Raw genomic sequence first — 20,878 nt, forward strand, 5'->3', positions numbered from 1 at the left:
TGCTATGATGCGCACTGACCACCAGGGGGCAGACACTCAACACAGGAGCTTCCTCCTGGTGGTCAGTGTGCTCTCAGGTGGACGGTAAGGAGCGAGGGGTCCCGGACTGCAAGAGGGCGCAGGCCAGGTTGAGGGAAACCCCACCCCCACCCCCCGCCAGTGCATGAAATTTCATGTACCGGGCCTCTAGTCTATATATCTAAGAGCCTAAGTGACCGGTCGACTGGTCGCAATGATGCACACTGACCACCAGGGGGCAGATGCTCAATGCGGGAGCTGCCCCAGGTCAGAGCCAGTGAACGGGCATCACCAGGCTGCCAGCTGAGGCAGGTGCCAGCAGGGCCCCCCCGTTTGCTCCACCAGTTGTTCCACAGATCGGCCCTGATTGCCGACCAGGCCTAGGGACCCTGCCCTATATATTGGGAACAGTCTTTTAAATTTAAAAATTAAAACCTGGCAAGGCCACTCTAACACTGAAAAAACAGGATGATGCAGCGATGACATGCATGGACTCTGGCTTGTACGCTTTGTGGTCAGCCCTGATTCTGACACTTATAACTGTGTGACAAAGCCAATTACTTAACTTCTCTCTGCTTCAGTTTTTCCACCCATAAGATGGGGGAAATGATACTACTGCCTCAGAAGGATCATGTTATGTGCTACTTTTTATAATCAGGGCAAAAAAATGCAGCTGCCCATACGATAGCAAGATGCCTTTCACTTATATGAAAAGTCTGGTCACTGGTGCATGCAGTGTCCCAGATTGTGAGAGGGATGATCAAGGGTAGATTGCGAGAGGGTGCAGGCCGGGCTGAGGGGACCCTCCCCCATGCACGAATTTCATGCACCAGGCCTCTAGTCATACATAATGGTCAAAATATTGTATTTGAAAAGCAAAACTATTTTAACTGCTAAAATTAAGAAACTGTTGACGTAATTACTGGTCACACAATATACACTACATGTCTAGGTTTATGAAGCAGCAAACAAACAGATCATCAACTATACACTTACTGGTCAAAAATTACTACTTCTCATCTCAATAACATTTTTTGCAGAATGAGAAAAACACATCCTAAAATTTATATGGACTCTCAAGAGACCCCCAAATAGCCAAAACAATTTTGAAAACGAATAAAGCTGGATGACTTGCATTTCCTGATTTGAAAATTTACTACAAAGCTACGGTATCAAAATAGTGTGATATTAGCATAAAGACAGACATATAGATCAATGGAATAGAAAGCCCAGAAATAATACTTAAAATAATTTTTGACAAGGGTGCTAAGACCATTCAGAGAGAGAATCTTAAAACTGGATATACATCAGCAAAAGAATGAAGTTGGACCCTTATCTAACACCACATACAAAAATTAACTCAAAATGAATCAAAGACTTAAATTAAATGTAAGACCTAAAACTATAAAACTCTTAAAAAAAAACATAGGCAAAAGCTTCATGATGTTAAATTTAAATTTAGCAATAATTTCTTGGGAATGACACCAAAGGTATAGCAACAAAAGAATAAATTAAAAATTGGGACTTTATGAAATTTTTAAAATTTAGGGCATCAAAAGACACTATCAATGCAGTAAAAAGGCAACCCAAATAATGGGAGAAAATATTTGTAAATCACAAATCTGATGAGATTAACATCTAGACCAGCGGTTCTCAACCTGTGGGTCGCGACCCCTTTCGGGGTCGAACAACCCTTTCACAGGGCTCGCCTAAGACCATTGGAAAACATGTATATAATTACATATTGTTTTTGTAATTAATCACTATGCTTTAGTTATGTTCAATTTGTTACTGAAAATACATCCTGCATATCAGATATTTACATTACGATTCATAACAGTAGCAGAATTACAGTTATGAAGTAGCAACGAAAATAATCTTATGGTTGGGGGTCACCACAACATGAGGAACTGTATTAAAGGGTCTCGGCATTAGGAAGGTTGAGAACCACTGATCTAGACTATATATACAGAACACCATCAAAAAACAACCAGATTAAAAAGTGGACAAAGGGCTTATAATAAACATTTCTCCAAAGCAGATATACAAATCACCAATAAGCACATGAAAAGATACCAACATTACTAATTATTAGGAAATACAAATAAAAACTACAATGAGATACTATCTATTCACACCCATTAGGACTGCTGCTATAACAAACAAACCAAAATAGAAAAATAACAACTGTTGGCAAGAATATAGAGAAATTGGAACCCTTGTGCACTGTTGGAAGGAATGTAAAATTGCACAGGCACTGTGGAAAATAGTATGGCGGTCCCTAAAAAATTAAAAATAGAAATATCATATGATCTAGCAATTCCACTTCTGGTATATACCCAAAAGACTGAAAGCAGGGTCTCAAAGAAATACTTGTAGCTTATGTTCATAGCAGTATTATTCACAATAGCTAACGCTGAAAGCAACCCAAGTGTCCAACAGATGACTGGATAAGTAAAATGTGGCATATATATACACAATGGAACATTATTCAGTCCTAAAAAGAAAGGAAACTCTGTGGCAACATGGATGAAGCTTGAGGACATTATGGTAAGTGAAATAAACCAGTAACAGAAAGACAATTATTGTATATGAAATACCTAAAGCAGTCAAAATCAGAGACAGAAAATAGAATGGTGATTGACAACAGGGGCTGGGGGGAAGAAGGGAATGGGAAGTTACTGTTAACTGGCTATAGAGTTTCAAATGAGAAGAGTTCAGGATTTGGATGGTGGTGATGGTAGCACACTGTCAATGTAATTTATACCAAACTAAACTGTATACTTACACATGATTTAGCCCGGGCCAGTTTTCTCAATGATCAGAGCATTAGCCCACAGACCAAAGGGTCTTGGGTTTGATTCCCAGTCAAGAGCATGTACCTCGGTTGCAGGTTTGATCTCTGGCCCTGGTCAGGGCGTGTGGGAGGCAACCAGTCAATGTGTTTCTCTCTCATAGCTGTTTCTCTCTCTTTCCCCCTCCTCCCTCCTTACACTCACTCTCTAAAGATCAATGGAATAAAAACCCTTGGATGAGGATTAAAAAAAAAAGGTTTAGATGGTAAATTTTATGTAATGTTTATTTTACCACAGTAAAAAAAAAAAAAATTGGAGGAAAAATAAAGCTACTACTGCTCTCATTAGAAACTTTTAATTTTGACAATATGGATGAATCTTCAGGGCATTATAAGTACTAGTATAACAGATCTCACTTATGTGTGGAATCTTTTAAAAAAACACACACCAAAAAAATAAGCTCATGGAGACAGAGAACAGATAGGAGGTGAATGGTTGGGCAAAATGAGTGAAAAAATACAAAAGGTAGGAACTTCCAGCTATAAAATAAGTTATGGGATGTAATGTACAGCATGGTGACTATCTACATATATAAAAGCCTAAGCAACTGAACGACCAAACGGCTGGTCAACCGGTCACTATGCCGCACACTGACCAGACGCTCAATGCACGAGCTGTCCCCTGGTGGTCAGTGCACTCCCACGGCCAACCTCCTGTGGCCGGCCAACCTCCTGCAGTCAGTCCCTCCTCCTGGCTGGCCAACCTCCTGTGGTCCCTCCCCGAGGCTGGCCGCCCTGATAAGCCCCGATTGGGACTGGGCGAGAAGGCCCCAATCAGCCCTGATCACCAGCCAGGCCGAGGGACCCCACCTGTGCACAAATTTATGCACCAGGCCTCTAGTAGTTAATATTATTATATTGCATATTTGAAAGCTGATAAGAGAGTAAAATCTTAAAAAAATATATCTGTATTGATTTCAGAGAGGAGGGGAGGAGGGAGAGACAGAAACATCAATGGTGAGAGAGAATCATTGATTGGCCACCTCCCGCATAGCCCCCACTGGGGATCAAGCCCGCAACCCGGGCATGTGCTGTGACTGGGAACCAAGCTCCAATCTCCAATCTCCTGGTTCACAGGTCAATGCTCAACCACCAAGCCATGCCGGCCAGGCAAAAGAGCAAATCTTAAAAGTTCTCATCACAGGAAAAAAAAAAAAGTAACTATGTATGGTGACAGATATTAACTAGACTTATTGTGAGCTTTTCACAGTATAGACAAATATTGAATCATTATGCTATATACCTGAAACTAATATAATGTTGTATGTCACTTATAACTCAATAAAAAAAAGAATATTTACTGACCTATATAAAAATTATGTAATGTCCTTTATGTAATGTAGGTGAAGAACAGCATATAGTACATGTAGTTTATACTGTAAAATGTTTACATGTATACACAGGAGGAAAATAAGAGGAAATACACTAAAAGGCAATAATAGTTGTCTCTGGGTGACAAATGGATTATTTTTATTTTCTTCTTTACACATTTCTGAATTTTCTAATTTTTGTGGTATACCTGGGCACAATACCAACTGAATACTTTTTTTAAAGATCCCATTACTAAGAAAAAAAAAACTTTGAGGATATCAAAATAACAAAATTGTTTCAGGCCTTATATAGTACTTTTGTTTTCAAAGCAAATCACTCAGTATGTTTTAAAACAAACAGCCTTCTGACAGAAAAAAATTGTTAAAAAAATAAGCATTAGTCTAAGACCTGAATTATTAAACCTAAATCAATCAGCCAAACATAACATATAAAATATCATTATGCCAAATATTACCAAATATCCCCCCAAATCAATGAATATTTTCCTAATCAAATTCTCATAGAAGTTAATACCGAAGCTCAATTATTTCACTATAACTTAGAAGACAATTACTTTAACATTGTCAATATGTCTTCCAATTTTTGAATGTGCACATTTGAATTTTCATTTAGTAACAAAATTACTACATCAAACTTGTCTTTAACTAATAACCTCCAATACAATTTAATGTAGCCATATTTGAGACATCCTAATTGCCCTGACAATATATAAACATTTCTTTTGGAAGAAGGGAAACAAGGAAATATGGAAAATACTTTTAAGTTCTGTATTTGTGAACAGCACCAGAAAAGTATTAAAAAATTGTCATGAGTATTTTAATACATACCAGGCTCCAATTTGATAATTTTTACTGCAGCCAACTCTCCCGTATGTATATTTCTGGCCTAAAATGAAAAGAAAATGTTTTAAAAGTTTGTTAACTATATAAAAGTTACTTGTATTATGTTAACTGTTGCTTATCAATCATGCTTTTAATAGAGCTAAAAAACAAAATTTTAATGAGTATACTAATTTTTCCATTAAAGGAAAATACACAAAATATTACCTTTACTCCCATCACTTAAAAACAGTTACTGTTTAAAATGTTGGTGTACTTCCTCCAAGTCTTTTCTTTACACTTGAGTTAATATTTTTCTATTTTGTATTTTTATCTTTACTGTTGAAAGTATTACAGATGTCCTCTCCTTCACCAACCCCCTTCCCCAATATTTTTCTTAATTAAAAAAAAATACTCATGAGGAAACTGGACTTTGGGTGGTGAGCATGCAATTGAGTATAGAGATGTTGAATTATAATGCAGTACAACTGAAATTTACATATTGTCATTAACCAATGTGAGGAGCATAGGGACCTGGGCCTGGGATCCCAAAGACACCACACCAAAAAACCCCTACAGAGCTGGCATTACCCCATGGCCCCTTGCTGGGATACCAAGACTTCCTGATGTCCAGAAAAAACACACACAAATAGGCCCACCACAAGAATGCAACCATTCCTCTACTCCCTACTGAAATGTCTTATTTCCCCCTTCTAAACCTTGCTTTTCATATCCTGACACAGAAAATTCCCAAGGCCGCTATTTTTTTAATTCTACCTTTTCACATAAGTCTGCTTTGGCCCTAACTTATAAACAGCTAAGCAGAGCCAGCCCCTAAGCCAGTTCAGAGGACCTCTTTTACCTCTGTGTTGCCTCTCTTGTGCTCCAGCATAAGCTTAATAAAATATTTCTGGAAAATTCTCTGGGGCTTCCTCTCGATTTCTGTCTTGGGGAACCCAAGAACCCCAACACTGGTAACAAATGTTACTTCAATAAATTTAACTTAGTCCACTGGGGCGTGTCTCAGTGATTGTTAACTTATGAACCAGGAGGTCATGGTTTGATTCCCAGTCAGGGTTTATGTACCATCTCCAGTAAAAGGCGTGCAAAAGGCAGCCAATAAAAAATTTTCTCTCATCATTGATGTTTCTATATCACTCTTCCTCTCCCTTCCTCTCTGAAATCAATAAAAATATATTTTTAAAAATTCTTAAAAGTTAACTTAATAAAAGAAAAGCAAGGAAAAATACTCATGGTTGTTATATATTTGATAAATATAGTCACAGGTCATTAAAGGAAAATAAAAATAAAATAAATAAAAATAAATCCCTGGTTGGATGGCTAAGTTTGTTGGAGCCTCACCCTGTGTACCAAAAGGTTGCAGATTTGATTTCTGGTCAGGACACATACTAGGTTGTGGGTTTGTTCCCAGGTCGGGTGTATACAGGAGGCAAGTTATGGATGTTTCTTTCTCTTTCTCCCTCCCTCCCTCCCTTCCTTCCTCCCCCCAAAACAATAAAAACATACCCTCAGGAGGATTAAAACACACACATACACACACACACACACACACACACACACATCATCTGTATCTTACAATTTAGAGGGGAAAAGTTTAAAAGTTAACATTTAGTGTATGTGTTTCTTTTTCTGGTCCGTGTGTGCATGCATATGTGCATGTGTGCATGACAGTGTGTATGTGTTGTAGAAGACAATGATGTCATCACAATCTTCAACAACATGCTTTGCAATGCTGCTTAATTTTCCATTAATGGAATATATGATATATGTAATGCATGAGGGTATATATATGTTGTAGAAGAGAATGATGTCATCAGCCTTCTAAACAGGATTTGCAATACTGCCTAATTTTCCATTAATGGAACATATATTTTAATTAATATGTTATTGTTGGACATTTGAGATTTTAATATTATCTTGTAGTTATAAACAGAGGGATAATTATATCTTAGATTTATACATATCCACAGCTTTATTTTCTTCAGTCTAATTCCTAGAAGAAAAACTATTTACTACTTAAAATATTAGAGACAGACTTACTACAATTAGTGCTTCAAATAATCACACTGCAAATATTTGGCATATAGTAATTTATCAGTACAAGAATAATTGTTAGGTAAAAAGTTATGTGGATTTAAAAGGGATATATCGCCATACTGCTCTAAAATAAATTATGTGAATGTATATTTTCACCAACCTTGGATGTTAAATCTGTCAAGTTCTACTATAAGCACAAATTTTTATTGTTTTTAAAGTTATGTACTTTCTCCATGCTATACATAATTTTAAATGGCTATATAATAGTCCATATAAATGTTTTCCTTTACTGCTAGACATAAAGGATGTTACAGTCTTTTCATTTTTAAAAATTATTTCTTTCAGTTTCTAAAGTATGAAATTACTAGGTCAAAGGGTATGAATATGAACATTTAAAAGGCCATTAACACATACTGTTAAATACTAGTAGCTTAAAAGGGTTGCACCATTATACTGTCATCACTAATATGGGTGCTCATTTTCATTGCACCTAGGGCACCCCATATGTGGAAATGCAATTAAATAATTTTCTAAGCAAAACAGGCATTCGAGCAATACACCTTGCCTGTCACTGGAAACCAAAAGAAAATATGAGTCTACTTTTCAATTACAGATTATCAAACAAGTGCTAGCAACATTAAACGATCTAATAAGCTTCTCTGAGAGTTTGGAACAATTAATTCCAGTTTCAGTCAGATTAATCAGAAGCAAATGACCTGTTTTGAAAACACTGTCTTCCTTTTGGTATATTCACTTCCCCTGCCCTTTTCCCTGCCTCTTTACCCCAGTTAATCTAGATTATACTTCAGAATGCAATTTAGGTATTACTTCTTTTAGGGAGTCTTGCCTGATATCCCAAGGCTAGATTAAGTGTGTTCTCCTCTTAACTCTGGGCAAAATTCTTTTTAAAAAAAACTTTATTGTTGAAAGTATTACAGATGTCCCTCTTATTTCCCCATTGACCCATGTTCCCCACCTGGCACCCCTCTCCTACCCCAGGCCTTCACCATGATTCTTTGAAGGTCTATGAGGTAGATGCTCTATAAATTTGTTGAATGCACAGTTATGATTGTAGGAAGGTTATTATTCTCTTTACTTAAAAAATAAGAATAAAATATTAAAATCGTCTACAACTTAGAAGTGCTATGAAACTGATCATATACTGTTTTAAATGATCTACTAGTTCCATTTATGTTGATTTATTTTCCATTTTTATTACTAATAATTAAATAAAGCATTTGGAGAAAAATGCACTTGTAAAAAATACAAAACATTGCTTTTAAAAATTCAAATAATATAAATAAAAGATTATAATTCGTCCTCCCTCCTAATCTCATCCCCGAGTTAACTCCTGTGAATAATTTAGAGTATATTCTTCCAAACATTAATTCTTAAAAAACACATACACTGACAGTTTGATAGCTTCTTACAAAGCTACTGTTTCCACATGATGCAGCAATTCCCCACTTCTAGGCATTTACCCAATTAAGTTAAAGACCTATGTCCACACAAAAACCTGCAGAAGAATGTTTATAGCAGGCTTTACTTATACTTGCCAATACTGGAGCAATCAAGATGTCCTTCAATAGGTAAATGGATAAGCTGCACATCCATACATTGAAATATTATTCAGTAATAAAAATAACTGAGCCATCAAACCATCAAAAGATATGGAGAAATCTTAAACGCATACTGTTAAGTTAAAGAAGCCAGTCTGAGAAGGCCACATAGTACGATTCCAACTATATGACATTCTGGAAAAGACATAACTGTAGAAAGAGAAAAAGAACAATGGCTGCCAGGGATTTGAGTGGAGAGCGATGAACAGGTGAAGCACAGGGAATTTTTAGCGTGCTGAAACTATTCTGTATGAAACTTAATGGTGGACACATGTCATTATATCTCTGTCAAAATCCATAGAACTGTCCACCACAAAGAGTGAACCTTAATGTAAACTATGGACTATAATAATAATAATAATAATATCAATATTGGTTCAATAATTATAATAAATGTACCACTCATACAAGATATTAATAAAAGGAGAAAATGTGTGTGGGTGGGTGGGGGAGGTGTGGATGCATATAACTCTATGTACTCTTTGCTCAATTATTCTGTAAATCTAATACTGTACTAAAAATTACTCTATTAATTATTTTTAAAATAACACATATAAAATTATTTTAAGTATATACTTTCAGACTCATTCAAGTCAACACAAATTAGAATCAATACAAATACATTGTTTCAATGTATTTGAACCAAAATGTTGCAAGGACCAAAGACACCTTTACTTATTTATTTTTTTAGAGTTTCTGATGGGTTCAGAAAGAAACATACCATTGGAGGATTTGAACAACAATCACAGAACTATATAAAATAAAGATGGTGGATAGTCTCTTCAATTAATGGTGCTGGGAAAACTGGAAAGCCACATGCAAACAAATAAAACTGGATTACGGTTTGTCCCCATGTATAAAAATTAATTCAAAATGGATTGAAGACCTAAATATAAGATCCGAACCTATAAGTTACATAGAAGAAAATATAGGTACCAAACTTATGGACCTGAGTGGTAGAGAACATTTTATGGACTTGACCCCAAAGGCAAGGGAGGTAAAGGTAAAAAAAATAAATGAATGGGACCTATTTCAAACTAAAGAGCTTCTGCACTACAAAAGAAAAGGATAACAAAACAAATAGGCAACCAACCAGATGGTAGAGGATACTTGCAAATAGTAACTCTGACAAAGGTTTAACTTCCAAAATATATAAGAACTCATAAAACTCAACACCAAACAACCCAATCAAAAAATGGGCAGAAGACCTGAAATACACCTCTCCCAAGAAGACATACAAACAGCCAATAGATATATGAAAAGATGTTCAACTTCACTGGAAATTAGGAAAATGCAAATTAAAACGATATACCACCTTACACCTATTAGGAGTTGCCATTATCAACAAGACAAGCAATAACAAGTGTTGGAGAGGTTGTGGAAAAAAGGGAACCCTCATTCATTGCTAGTGGGAATGTAGACTGGTACAAACCAGTATGGAAAGCAGTCTGGCAATCCCTCAAAAAATTAAGAATTGAGCTGCCAAATGACCCAGCAACCCCACTCCTGGGTATATACCCAAATAACTCAAATCATTTATTCTTAAAGATATATGCACCCCTATGTTCACTGTAGCATTATTAACAGTGGCCAAGACATGGAAACAACCAAAGTGTTCTGTGATAGAGGACTGGATAAAGATGATACGTGTGGTACATATACACAATGGAATACTACTCAGCCATAAGAAAGGATGAAATAGTGCCATTTGCAAAAACATGGATGGACCTTGAGAACATTATGCTAAGTGAAATAAGTCAGAAAAAGCTAAGAACTACATGATTTCACTCATATGGTTCACTCATATGTGGGATATAAAACTGAAACTTATGAACACAAACAGCAGTGTGGTGGTTGCCAGAGGGAAGGGGGTGAGGGAGAGAGGAGGGGTCCTAATATGAGGTGAGAGAATATTTGACTTTGGGTAGTGGGCACATAGTGCTATATACAAATTTTGTAATTTAGAAATCCACACATGAAATCTCTATGTTCATGTTGACCAATGTCAATCCAATAAAATTTAATAAAAAATAAAAATAAAATTCAGCTACAACATGCAAAGGTTTTCAAAATATATGAAGTTAAGTAAAAAGTAAAGAAAATACCATAACCCTATCTCTCATTGATAGAATAAATATGTAAATGTCAGTCTCCACTTTGAAGACCTATTTCTGTTCTCTCCAAGTGAACAACTGATGGGCAAATGTTTTTATTCTGTAATTTTCCAGCTGCATTTTTAAAACAGAAAGCAGTACCAGGCTCTTTTATAATGAAAGCAAAGAGGCTTTCAGAAAAAAAGATATTCTAAATCAGGGGTCCTCAAACTTTTTAAACAGGGGGCCAGTTCACTGTCCCTCCTCAGAACGTTGGAGGGCCGGACTATAGTTTAAAAAAAAAACAACTATGAACAAATTCCTATGCACACTGCACATATCTTATTTTGAAGTAAAAAAAACAAAACGGGAACAAATACAATATTTGTATTTGCATGTGGTCCGCGGGCCATAGTTTGAGGACCCCTGTTCTAAATAGAGACTTTACAGATTCAATGTACTAAAGAGATCTTTCAGGTATTTAACACTAAATATTCAATTTCACACTAAAATCCAAAGTAGTCATACATAATTCTGGTATTTGAAACCCAACATTTCCCTGCAACAAGTTAAATGTGACAGTCGCAAGCATTTTTGTTTTTAAACCATAAGAATTTGAAGATCCTGCATTATATTTACAGAAGGAACTAATAGAAGTACTACAGCACTTCTACAAAAACGATCTAAATATATTTCTGTTTCCTATCCATTTTTGTAGATTACTGGTATACACTAATATTGTGCAGAAGAGTATACTAAACACCCAGAAATCTAATAAAATATTTTACTATAGTAAATCTCTTGTTTAACTCTTATTAATCAGGAACTGAAATTATTGAGTGGAAAAGTTTAACCAATAAGATCAATACCACCATAAATCGATAAAAAAGCCTTTCTACTTAATTGTTTCTATTCTCATTGCCAATGCAGTTCTCTTTAATTTCCTAAGTAACATTTTCAAGTCAATTTTCTACTGTGGAAGATTTTAACTCAAACTCTCCTGTCTTGGATTTTTAAATTCCCAGTAAAAAGTTAGCCTTAGATTTCCACTTGCACCAAGAAAAAAAATTAAAGATGCTGATCTTTCTAACTAAGCCATTTCTATTTCAACAATACTATCCAGTTGCTGTTTTATCAGCCATGAACTTTCCTACATGCTGTGAAAATTTTAATTTGATAAATAATGAAAGTTTTATGTTTATAAATTTTAACTACAAATTTTCAACGAAGTTAAAGAAGATATACACATTAAATCTCAGTAGCCATAAAGTCAGAAGATAATTTTTTAAAATGTTTTTACTGATTTTTAGAGAGAAAGAGAAAGGGAGAAGGAGAGGAAGAGGGAGGGAGAGAGAGCAACATCCATCAGCTACCTCCTGCATGAGCCCCACAACCAAGGCATGTGCCTGGTCGGGAAATGAACTGGTGATCTTTTGGTGCATGGGACGATGCCCAATTAACTGAGCCACAACAGCCAGGGCAATTTTTCAAAACTAAGGTCAAAAAATGAAACCAGTGCCATGGCCAGTTTGGTTCCATGGTGATAGCGTTGTCCTGTGCACTGAAAGGTTGCCAGTTTGATTCCAGGTCAAGGCATACTGATCCCGGATCAAGGCACATACCTGGGATGTGAGTTTGATCCCTCCTCCCCGTCTGGATAAGGAAGGCAACCAATGGATGTTTGTATCTCACATCCAATGTTTCTTTTTCTCTTTCTCTCCCCACCCCTCCCCCCTCTCCCTCTATCTTCTCTCCCCACTCCTCCTCCTCTTCTTCCTCTCCCCACTCCCCTGCCCTACCTTCAGCTCTTATATTCCACTTTACTGTTGTTCACATGAGGCCCCTTATCCTATCCCCTGTTAACTTTCTCTTAGCATAGTTTTAGAGTCACAAAACTTTTCCAGGAAGCCAACCAGGGACATCAGTTTTAAATATGCCCCCTTCCACTAAAAATAGTCTTTAACATAACAAGAGAAAATCCAGATGTCTAAATATTTAACAAGCAATCTCTAGTGGCTAGTGACTACTACTCAGAGTCAGAATTATACACCCCAGATTAAAGAATATGAACTTCAATACAAAAGTGGCAATACAAGACCTATAAGGTCTGAAGGAATGCAAAGTAGCTCATTTGTCCACAAAAGAAGAACACAGTCAATTATTTCATAACCTGTAAAACCTCTATACTTGGTTTCTTTATGGAACATTGCTTTTGACTGGTTCATTCATTCGACAAATATTACTGAATACTTATTATGTGCCAGGCACTGTTGTTGATACTAGGCATGTCATGAAATAAAATAGTTTTTGTCTTCAGGGAGCTTTTATCACTTAGAGAGACAGAGAAGTGAATAGTAAATACAATAAAGTGTGAAAAATGTTCCCAAGGTGATATATGACAACCTAGGAGGATTCTGAGCCCAGTCAAAGTTGACTGGAGAAAGCTTCCAGAAAGAAGTAAACCTAAGCTGAGACTTTCCTGGGAGGAGTGGGGGGTAAGGGACTGCAGCAGAATTCCAGGCAAAAGGCTTAAGAAAGAAAAAAGCATGGGCATTTCAAAAAAGTAAAACTGCCTTGTATTAGGGAACATCTTATCCTATCCTATCCTATCCTATCCTATATAATAAAAGGGTAATATGCAAATCGACTGAATGGCGGAACGACCAGTACTATGACTGGCTGCTATGACGCGCACTGACCACCAGCGGGCAGATGCTCAACACAGGAGCTGCCCCTGGTGGTCAGTGTGCTCCCCACGGAGTGCACCAATCAGCTTACAAGCCAGGCTGTTGGCTGGCAATCAGCCCTAAGCCGTCAGTCGGATATCCCCCAAGGGCTCCTGGACTGGGAAAGGGCACAGGCTATCAACTACCATCCTCTTGTAGCTATCATCTACTAACTTGGTCATAGCTCCTTGTTCATGTTAAGACTTCATGGCCCCTGGCTCACAGTCTTCCTCTCCATCTCTCTCTTGCCACCATTCTTACAAACTTCAACATCCGGATCTCCTCTCTGATTTATCATTCCTTGACATCCTATCTGAATCTTGATTTCAAACACTGTACTTCCTGATCATAACCTTCTATCCTTTCAGCTCACTTATACTCTAATCCTCGCATCCCAGCAATTCTTCCTCCTCACGAACCCAATGCATTCTCCTATGACAACCAATTACCTCTCAATTCCTCACACTCTTCCTTAACTTGTAAGGGTTCCATGATCCATCAAGCTATTTATAATCACTCTCTTGAAACATCCTTAACTTCCTTACCCTTCTTTCCTTCCATCATAATAACCTGGCAAAATCCTAATCTGAATAAGCCCTATTACCCACTAATTCCATAAAAATTAATGACCTTGGGTTTTGAACTTAAGCAACTGGGTGGATGCCATAAATTTTATTGAGATTGGGAAGGTGTTGGAATGAATGGCTTTGTGGAGCAGGGATCACTGAGTGTTCTGTGTTAGACATGTTAAGGTTGAGATGCCCGTCAGGTTTCCATGGATTTAGGAATCTGGAACTCACTGAAAAGAGATCTGTTGCTAAAGAAGAATATTAGATAAAGAAAAGGTGAAATTCTATCATCATCAGTCAGGACAGGTTAGAGAGGAGGGAGTAAAAGAGAGAGTGAGGCATTATTGGAGGTTTGAAAACAGGAGCAAAATAGTTTTTATGAAGAGTTGAAGAATGGAAAAATCAAACCTAGTGGAGAAGCTATAGTTAGATTTGTATTATGATTGGAAATTAAAACCAGTTAGCATGGTCTTTAAAAATACATATTTATTGTTGGTTTCAGAGAGGAATGGGGAGGGAGGGAGGGAGGGTGGAAAATATTAATGATGAGAGAGAATCATTGATCAGCTGCCTTCTGCTTGCCCCACACTGGAATTGAGCCTACAACCCAAGCATGTGTCCTGACCAGAAATTGAACCGTGACCTGCTGGTTCATAGGTTGATGCTCAACCACTGAGCCACACAGCCTGGGCCATTTAGCTATCCAATACCAGTATGGAATTAACAATGTACTGTTAAACAAAAGTACATTATCAAATACATAATAAATACTACAGAATAAAAGTTATATACACAATTATGTATATGCTTATATATAATGTCTGATATATGTATATATCTTTTAAATAAATTTTTATTGATTTCAGAGAGTAAAGGAAAGGGAGAGATAGAAACATCAATGATGAGAGAGAAGCACTGATTGGCTGCATCGTGCACGTCCCCTACTGGGGACGTAGCCAGAAACCCAGACATTGGGTTTTGAACCGTGACCTCCTGGTTCATAGGTTGATGCTCAACTACTGAGCCACACCCTGCTGGGCTGTTTATATCCTTAATATAAGTTTTTAAAAGTCTAGAAAGATATATACAACAATGCTTATATTGTGGCAAAGGAGATAGAGGTAATTTTTCATTTATTCACATATCAAATTTTTCTAAAATGAACACATTACTTAGAAGGCTACCTATGCTGAGGCAAGGAAGAGAGGCAAAATAGGAAGGCAAGTCCTACTCATGGATCAATGCTATTTCAGAAAGAACAATAGGAAATTATTTCGGGGGGGGGGGGGGGGGGGGGGGAGCGTGGGGGAATGGTAAGGGACCCAAGCATCTCCACTGTCTATTACTATTAAGGTAGGAGCTAAAAAGCTTAAAATGCAAAAATTGTTACTAATTTATCGGTTATGTCTATTAAAATACCTTAAGTCATGCTCTCATTGGCTGTCCCGATATTGGTAAGAAGAAGGGTTAAAAAGAGGGCAAGAAGACACAGGGCACCTAAAAAGGGGGGGGGGGCATGTGCGTGAGAAGTAACGTATTGGTTCAACTTTTTCTTCATTCCATATCTTTATCATCTGCTAACATATCATACAACTTATGTTTATTGCTTATTATCTTTCTCCTCCCATCAAGAACCTTTCTCTACTTTGTTCACACAGAACTGTGTCTAGCATCTAGCACAGAAGCGACCCTCTATAAACATTGATTAAGTGTTAAATACTCCTTTCATCCTGTCACCCACCCTGTTGCATCTCACCTCTCCATTTATCAATGTGACTCATCCGAATCAAACTGACAGGGGAATAACTGGGGCTGGAAATCAATTGAGTCTCTAAATCAGAGAGGAAGAGAAAGGAATAGGGAGGAAGGGAGGGAGGGGAAAAAAGGCTTTAAATTTATCTCCTACATTAGTTCCTAACAACCCCATCCTAAGTTTTTGCCTTTAATCTCCTTTCAAAATTCCCAAATTGTCTGATTTCCTTTTGTAAACTCAGCAACACTTCTGCGCACTTGGATGATAAAACAAAATTAAAGGATATAACTGAAAGCTGTAATCAGTTTCAATGAAAGGAAAAAAACAGAAACTGTGGAAAAAAACATTTGTGTGTTTCATTTCTTTTTCTCTTCATAGCTAAACTGCATCAAGGAGTGATCTACATGCCCTCTACTTCCTTATTTACCTTTTACACCTCAACTCTTTTGATCTTAATGAACCCTTTCAAACTTCTTACTTATATGACCACTTTGTGGCTCACTCCTTCAAAACATTTATTGAACACATACTATGTTATACACACTACCTGATTCAGTGCTAAACACACGTCCCTGTTCTCATGCACTCTGAGTAGAGCAGGAAGACTGTCGGCAATACTTATGAGTGACAAATGATGAGTATTATGGCAAAAAATCACACACAGATAGATATGACCTGGAAGAGACAGAAAAGCCTTTCTAAAAGTACAATGTTGCCAAAACCGGTTTGGCTCAGTGGATAGAGCATCGGCCTGCGGACTGAAAGGTCCCAGGTTCGATTCCGGTCAAGGGCATGTACAGGAGGCAGCTGATCAATGTTTCTCTCTCGTCGATGTTTCTAGCTCTCTAGAAGGAAGAACAGAGAGTACAGTGCACATAAGAAGCTGAAGAAGTTTACTCTAGAATGGCGAGGCTTTTGGTATAAGCAGGGCCTTAACCTTAAAGGCATATTAGTCTAAGACTTTATTCTATGGAAAAGAGGGAATGACACAAAACCTCAGATTTATATTTTTTGAGAAATCAATATTTTCCTACTGCCATTAGAATGGAAGGCAACAAAAAATGGATGCAGATGATATAGATGGGCTCTTGAAACTCTTGATATCTATGAAAATAATTTCCTTATACCTCTTTCTTTCTTCTCAGATACTTTCAATATACATTATTTTCTTCTGCCACTTTACTATAGCCTTTCCACAACTCTATTACAAATTCTCTAGAGTGACTTCACCTATACTTCACAGGTACAACCCATCCGATAACTTCCAAACCTGTATCCCCAGTCCAGATGTCTGAAAACCAGAGCTGCATTTCCTACTATTTATTAGACATGTCCATCCATGCAATGCCCTACATCCAAAACTAAAAACAAGATCCAGACCACACAAATCTGGTATTTCCTAATTCTGTTGATGGCACTAATGTCGTCACTCAAGCCAGAAATTCTAAATGCCTTTAATGACCTGTTTTTCTACTATCAATTACCAGAGAATTTTGATCACCTTCTAAACATGACTCAAACCCATCCTTTCCTTTTGTCTCTAATACCAGTGCCTAAATGTATACTTGCATAAATTTTCATCTCGATTACTCAGTGACTGGTCCTTATACTTCCAGCAACTTTGTCTAATCCAGGCTCTACATCACCGGTTCTCAACCTGTGGGTCGCGACCACTTTCGGGGTCGAACGACCCTTTCACAGGGGTCGCCTAAGACCATCGGAAAACACATATATAATTACGTATTGTTTTTGTGATTAATCACTATGCTTTAGTTATGTTCAATTTGTAACTGAAAATACATCCTGCATATCAGATATTTACATTACAATTCATAACAGTAGCAAAATTACAGTTATGAAGCAGCAACGAAAATAATTTTATGGTTGGGGTCACCACAACATGAGGAACTGTATTAAAGGGTCGCGGCATTAGGAAGGTTGAGAACCACTGAAGCTTTATTTTAAATGAAGCTTTATATTCCTCTTTCTTTAACCAGGGAATAGCCAATTTAAGATTGAGCTCTCCCATCTTGGAGATTTTCGGGAAAGAGGTGTTTCAGAGGGGATCTACAGTTTTGAAGAACATAAAAATAATTCATCAAGAATCTGAAAGTTGTAGTTCTTTTAGAGCTGCTTTATAAGGTATCTCAGGTGTAAAGAGAGAGAAAGAGAGAGAGAGAGAGAGAGATAATACCTGATTAGAACAGTGACTAATCTGCCTTCATTATTCTTCACTGTAATAATGTTCCTAGTTTATATCACTGATTGGAAATACTTGTAAAACTTCCTATGGTTTTCAGCTCATCAGAAACACAGTGATGAATAGCAAAATTACTCTAACTGCTCTGAGCTTTAAAAACTTCAGCACTACAGCAGAATGGTACACATTTTTAGACATATTAAAGATTAAATATAAACTGGCAAAATTCTGTAGGACTTAAAGCGCTGAAAATAGATAGATAGACTATGAAATAGTTTTCCAGAAATACATATTTGTCCTAGAGAACTCAAGTAATTGAAATTTGTAATAAAAGTACATATGCAAGACATTACAATAGGCATTGCAGGAATACAGAGTACTAAATGCTAACTTAGTGTTCTTATGTCAAAAGCATATGCCCACAGAACTAGGTGATAGCATTACTGACATTTACTCATTCACTCAGCAGATTTTTAGAAAGCACTTACTCTGTTCCTAGTTGTACTCCTAGGAGCTATTAGACATAGAGCAGTGAACAAAACAGATAAAACTCCTGCCCTCCTGGAGTAGGGTAGTGGGTTGAGATAGATAATAAAGAAGAAGAATAAAAGTAAAACTAAATTGGTATAAGTGCACATGAAAAAATAAAGTAGGCAAAAACAGATGGAGAGGGTGTAAAAGCAAGTGGGGAAGCAAGCCATGTGGGCTGAGGAAAGACATTCTGAGCAAGACATTCTGAAAGAACCAAGGCCCAAAGGCCCATGATATGCTTATTATGTATGTTACAGGAACAGCCAGCAGGCCAGTGTGGCTAGAACTGAATGAAGGAAAGGGGTGAGCTGTAGATGTGGGTGGAGAGAAGGGGGTGGGGTGGTGAAGCTCCTGGAGGAGCATTTCAATAAGGCTTCCATGGACAGGTAGGATAGAGACAGGTTGAAATGAGGGTGGTAGGTGATGCCGGGTAATGAGAACAAGGAAAAACAAAAGACAAGGAACCAGAGTTGAAGATGTTTAGGAGTCAGAAGCTGGTCCAGTGTATGAGTATACATGCAAAGGTGAGGGCGCATGAATGTGAGGGAAGGGGGTCGTGGGGGAGGGGTGGTGGTGAAGGTGGTATACGATAAATATTCATTCTTTGATCCTCAGTTTAGAAACCGTGGAAGAGAGACACAGAGTACTATGAGGAAAGGCAAGTATTTGCTGCCCCTTTAATATAACCCTTTGCTTTCCTTGTCTAGAATAAAATCCTACTCCAGAGAGCTGCTTTAGTTGTTATAAAGAAAAAAAGTAGAGGTCTTCGGATTTTTGTGGGGAAAAGCACTTATATACATAGTGAATCATAAGACAAAGATGACTAAGAGGGAAGACTGAGAAGGCAAACAGGAATTTCAATTTTTTAAGGAGCATTCCACAAAATGACTAATCCACGGGTAAACAGCTGAGTTAATTACCTATTAATTCTACATAAAGCAAAGGAGGATCCTGTTATAATTACCCACTTTGAATTCAAAGGTATACAAGGCAAGAGCTGGGACCTACCTCACAATTCAACACCCCATACAAATCTAGAACAGTGCCTCGCACAGAAAATTCAAGTGCCTGTTTAAGGAATAGAAAGCCTACACTTTACAGTCCATCCCAGGAGAATAAAACAGCACTAGAGCTGTCATAGCACCACTTTAAATTGTTAGTATTAATAGGGAGCATATTAAACAAAAGCAGAAAAAATAGGAAGAAAGAATGTTTCCTTCCATACCGCCACCTGTGCAAAACCACCACATACCCCCGAGGAGCCTACGGGTTACTTCCCATATGACATACACGGCCGTTTCAGCAAGAGTGTTGTTTGGAACAATGGGATTACATGTCGTGATTAAATCCAATGAGCAGAGCTGTTGCAAAATCAAAGGAAATCTCCCTCCCTATACCCACATGAGTTGCATTAAGGCTCCCTTTCTGGGACAGAGAACGCAGCAACGCACGAGGCGATCTAAAACAATCTCCTTCCTCTTGATCCTGGAAGAACTCTGGGGTTGCTTCTCGATGTTTTCTTAAACCCCAAACGAAGAGCAACTCACCCTCACTGGTCTCAAGTGATGCAAAAGAGCACAATTAAAAACACAGCAGCTCTTACCCACTCTTGGTCATGGGATGTTATGAATCCCAGAAAGTAGAAAAAAAACCAAAACGACAAACAATCATCAACTAGATACAAAGGGTGAAACTTCTGCCAGGAAAAGCATCTTTCTACAAAGGATGTTTGTGCTCACGTCATTCTGACCCCGTGTTAGATTGTGTACAGTTATAACCGAGAGACGGCTTTTCAGACGACTTTTTAAATGAAGCCCATCCGTTTTAAAAGGTGTGTTTTTTTTTAAAAGTGCAAATGTTGGAATGTCAATATTCTTTCCTGTCGCCCGTGAAGCGTTTTTCCAGGCTGAAGCCCAAACATCCTCAAGTGCGACTCCGGAGCAGATCTGAACCCTCCTCGATACCACAAACAAGCGTCAGCACGCCTTCACACCACAAAAAAGTACAACGGCGGTTTGCCGAGGTGTGCGGTTAGTTCTGCTTCTCGGTAGCGATTTGAGCAAGCCATGCACACTGGGTGCTCCGAGCCGAGGAAACGGGACCCCAGCCGCTTTCATCTCCAAGACGCAACAATAAAAGCATCCTCTCCGGTCCTCCTCCTGCACCCCAAAACCCTCTTCCCGGGGGCCCGCGCCCGCAGGGAGAAAGAGCCGGGCTCGGGCCGGCCGGCCTCACCTTATAGACGTCCCCGTAGGTGCCGCTGCCGACCCGCTGGACCAGCTCGTAGTCCTGCTGCGGGTTCCGCCT

At 38.0% G+C, this 20,878-nt stretch overlaps 1 protein-coding gene across 1 annotated transcript in view; it reads right to left on the minus strand.

Annotated features, from left to right (window-relative positions):
- Positions 1–20,878, minus strand: part of MAP4K5 (mitogen-activated protein kinase kinase kinase kinase 5) — a 105,607-nt gene that overhangs the window by 83,703 nt on the left and 1,026 nt on the right. The window contains exons 2-3 of the mRNA XM_006773763.2: positions 20,807–20,876; positions 5,032–5,089 (exon numbers count right to left, since the gene is read on the minus strand). Coding sequence (XP_006773826.2) covers positions 5,032–5,089; positions 20,807–20,876 — 128 coding nt within the window. The remainder of the gene's footprint in view (positions 1–5,031; positions 5,090–20,806; positions 20,877–20,878) is intronic.

Source organism: Myotis davidii, unplaced genomic scaffold, assembly GCF_000327345.1.
Source record: "Myotis davidii unplaced genomic scaffold, ASM32734v1 scaffold847, whole genome shotgun sequence".
Taxonomy (NCBI): Eukaryota; Metazoa; Chordata; class Mammalia; order Chiroptera; family Vespertilionidae; genus Myotis; species Myotis davidii.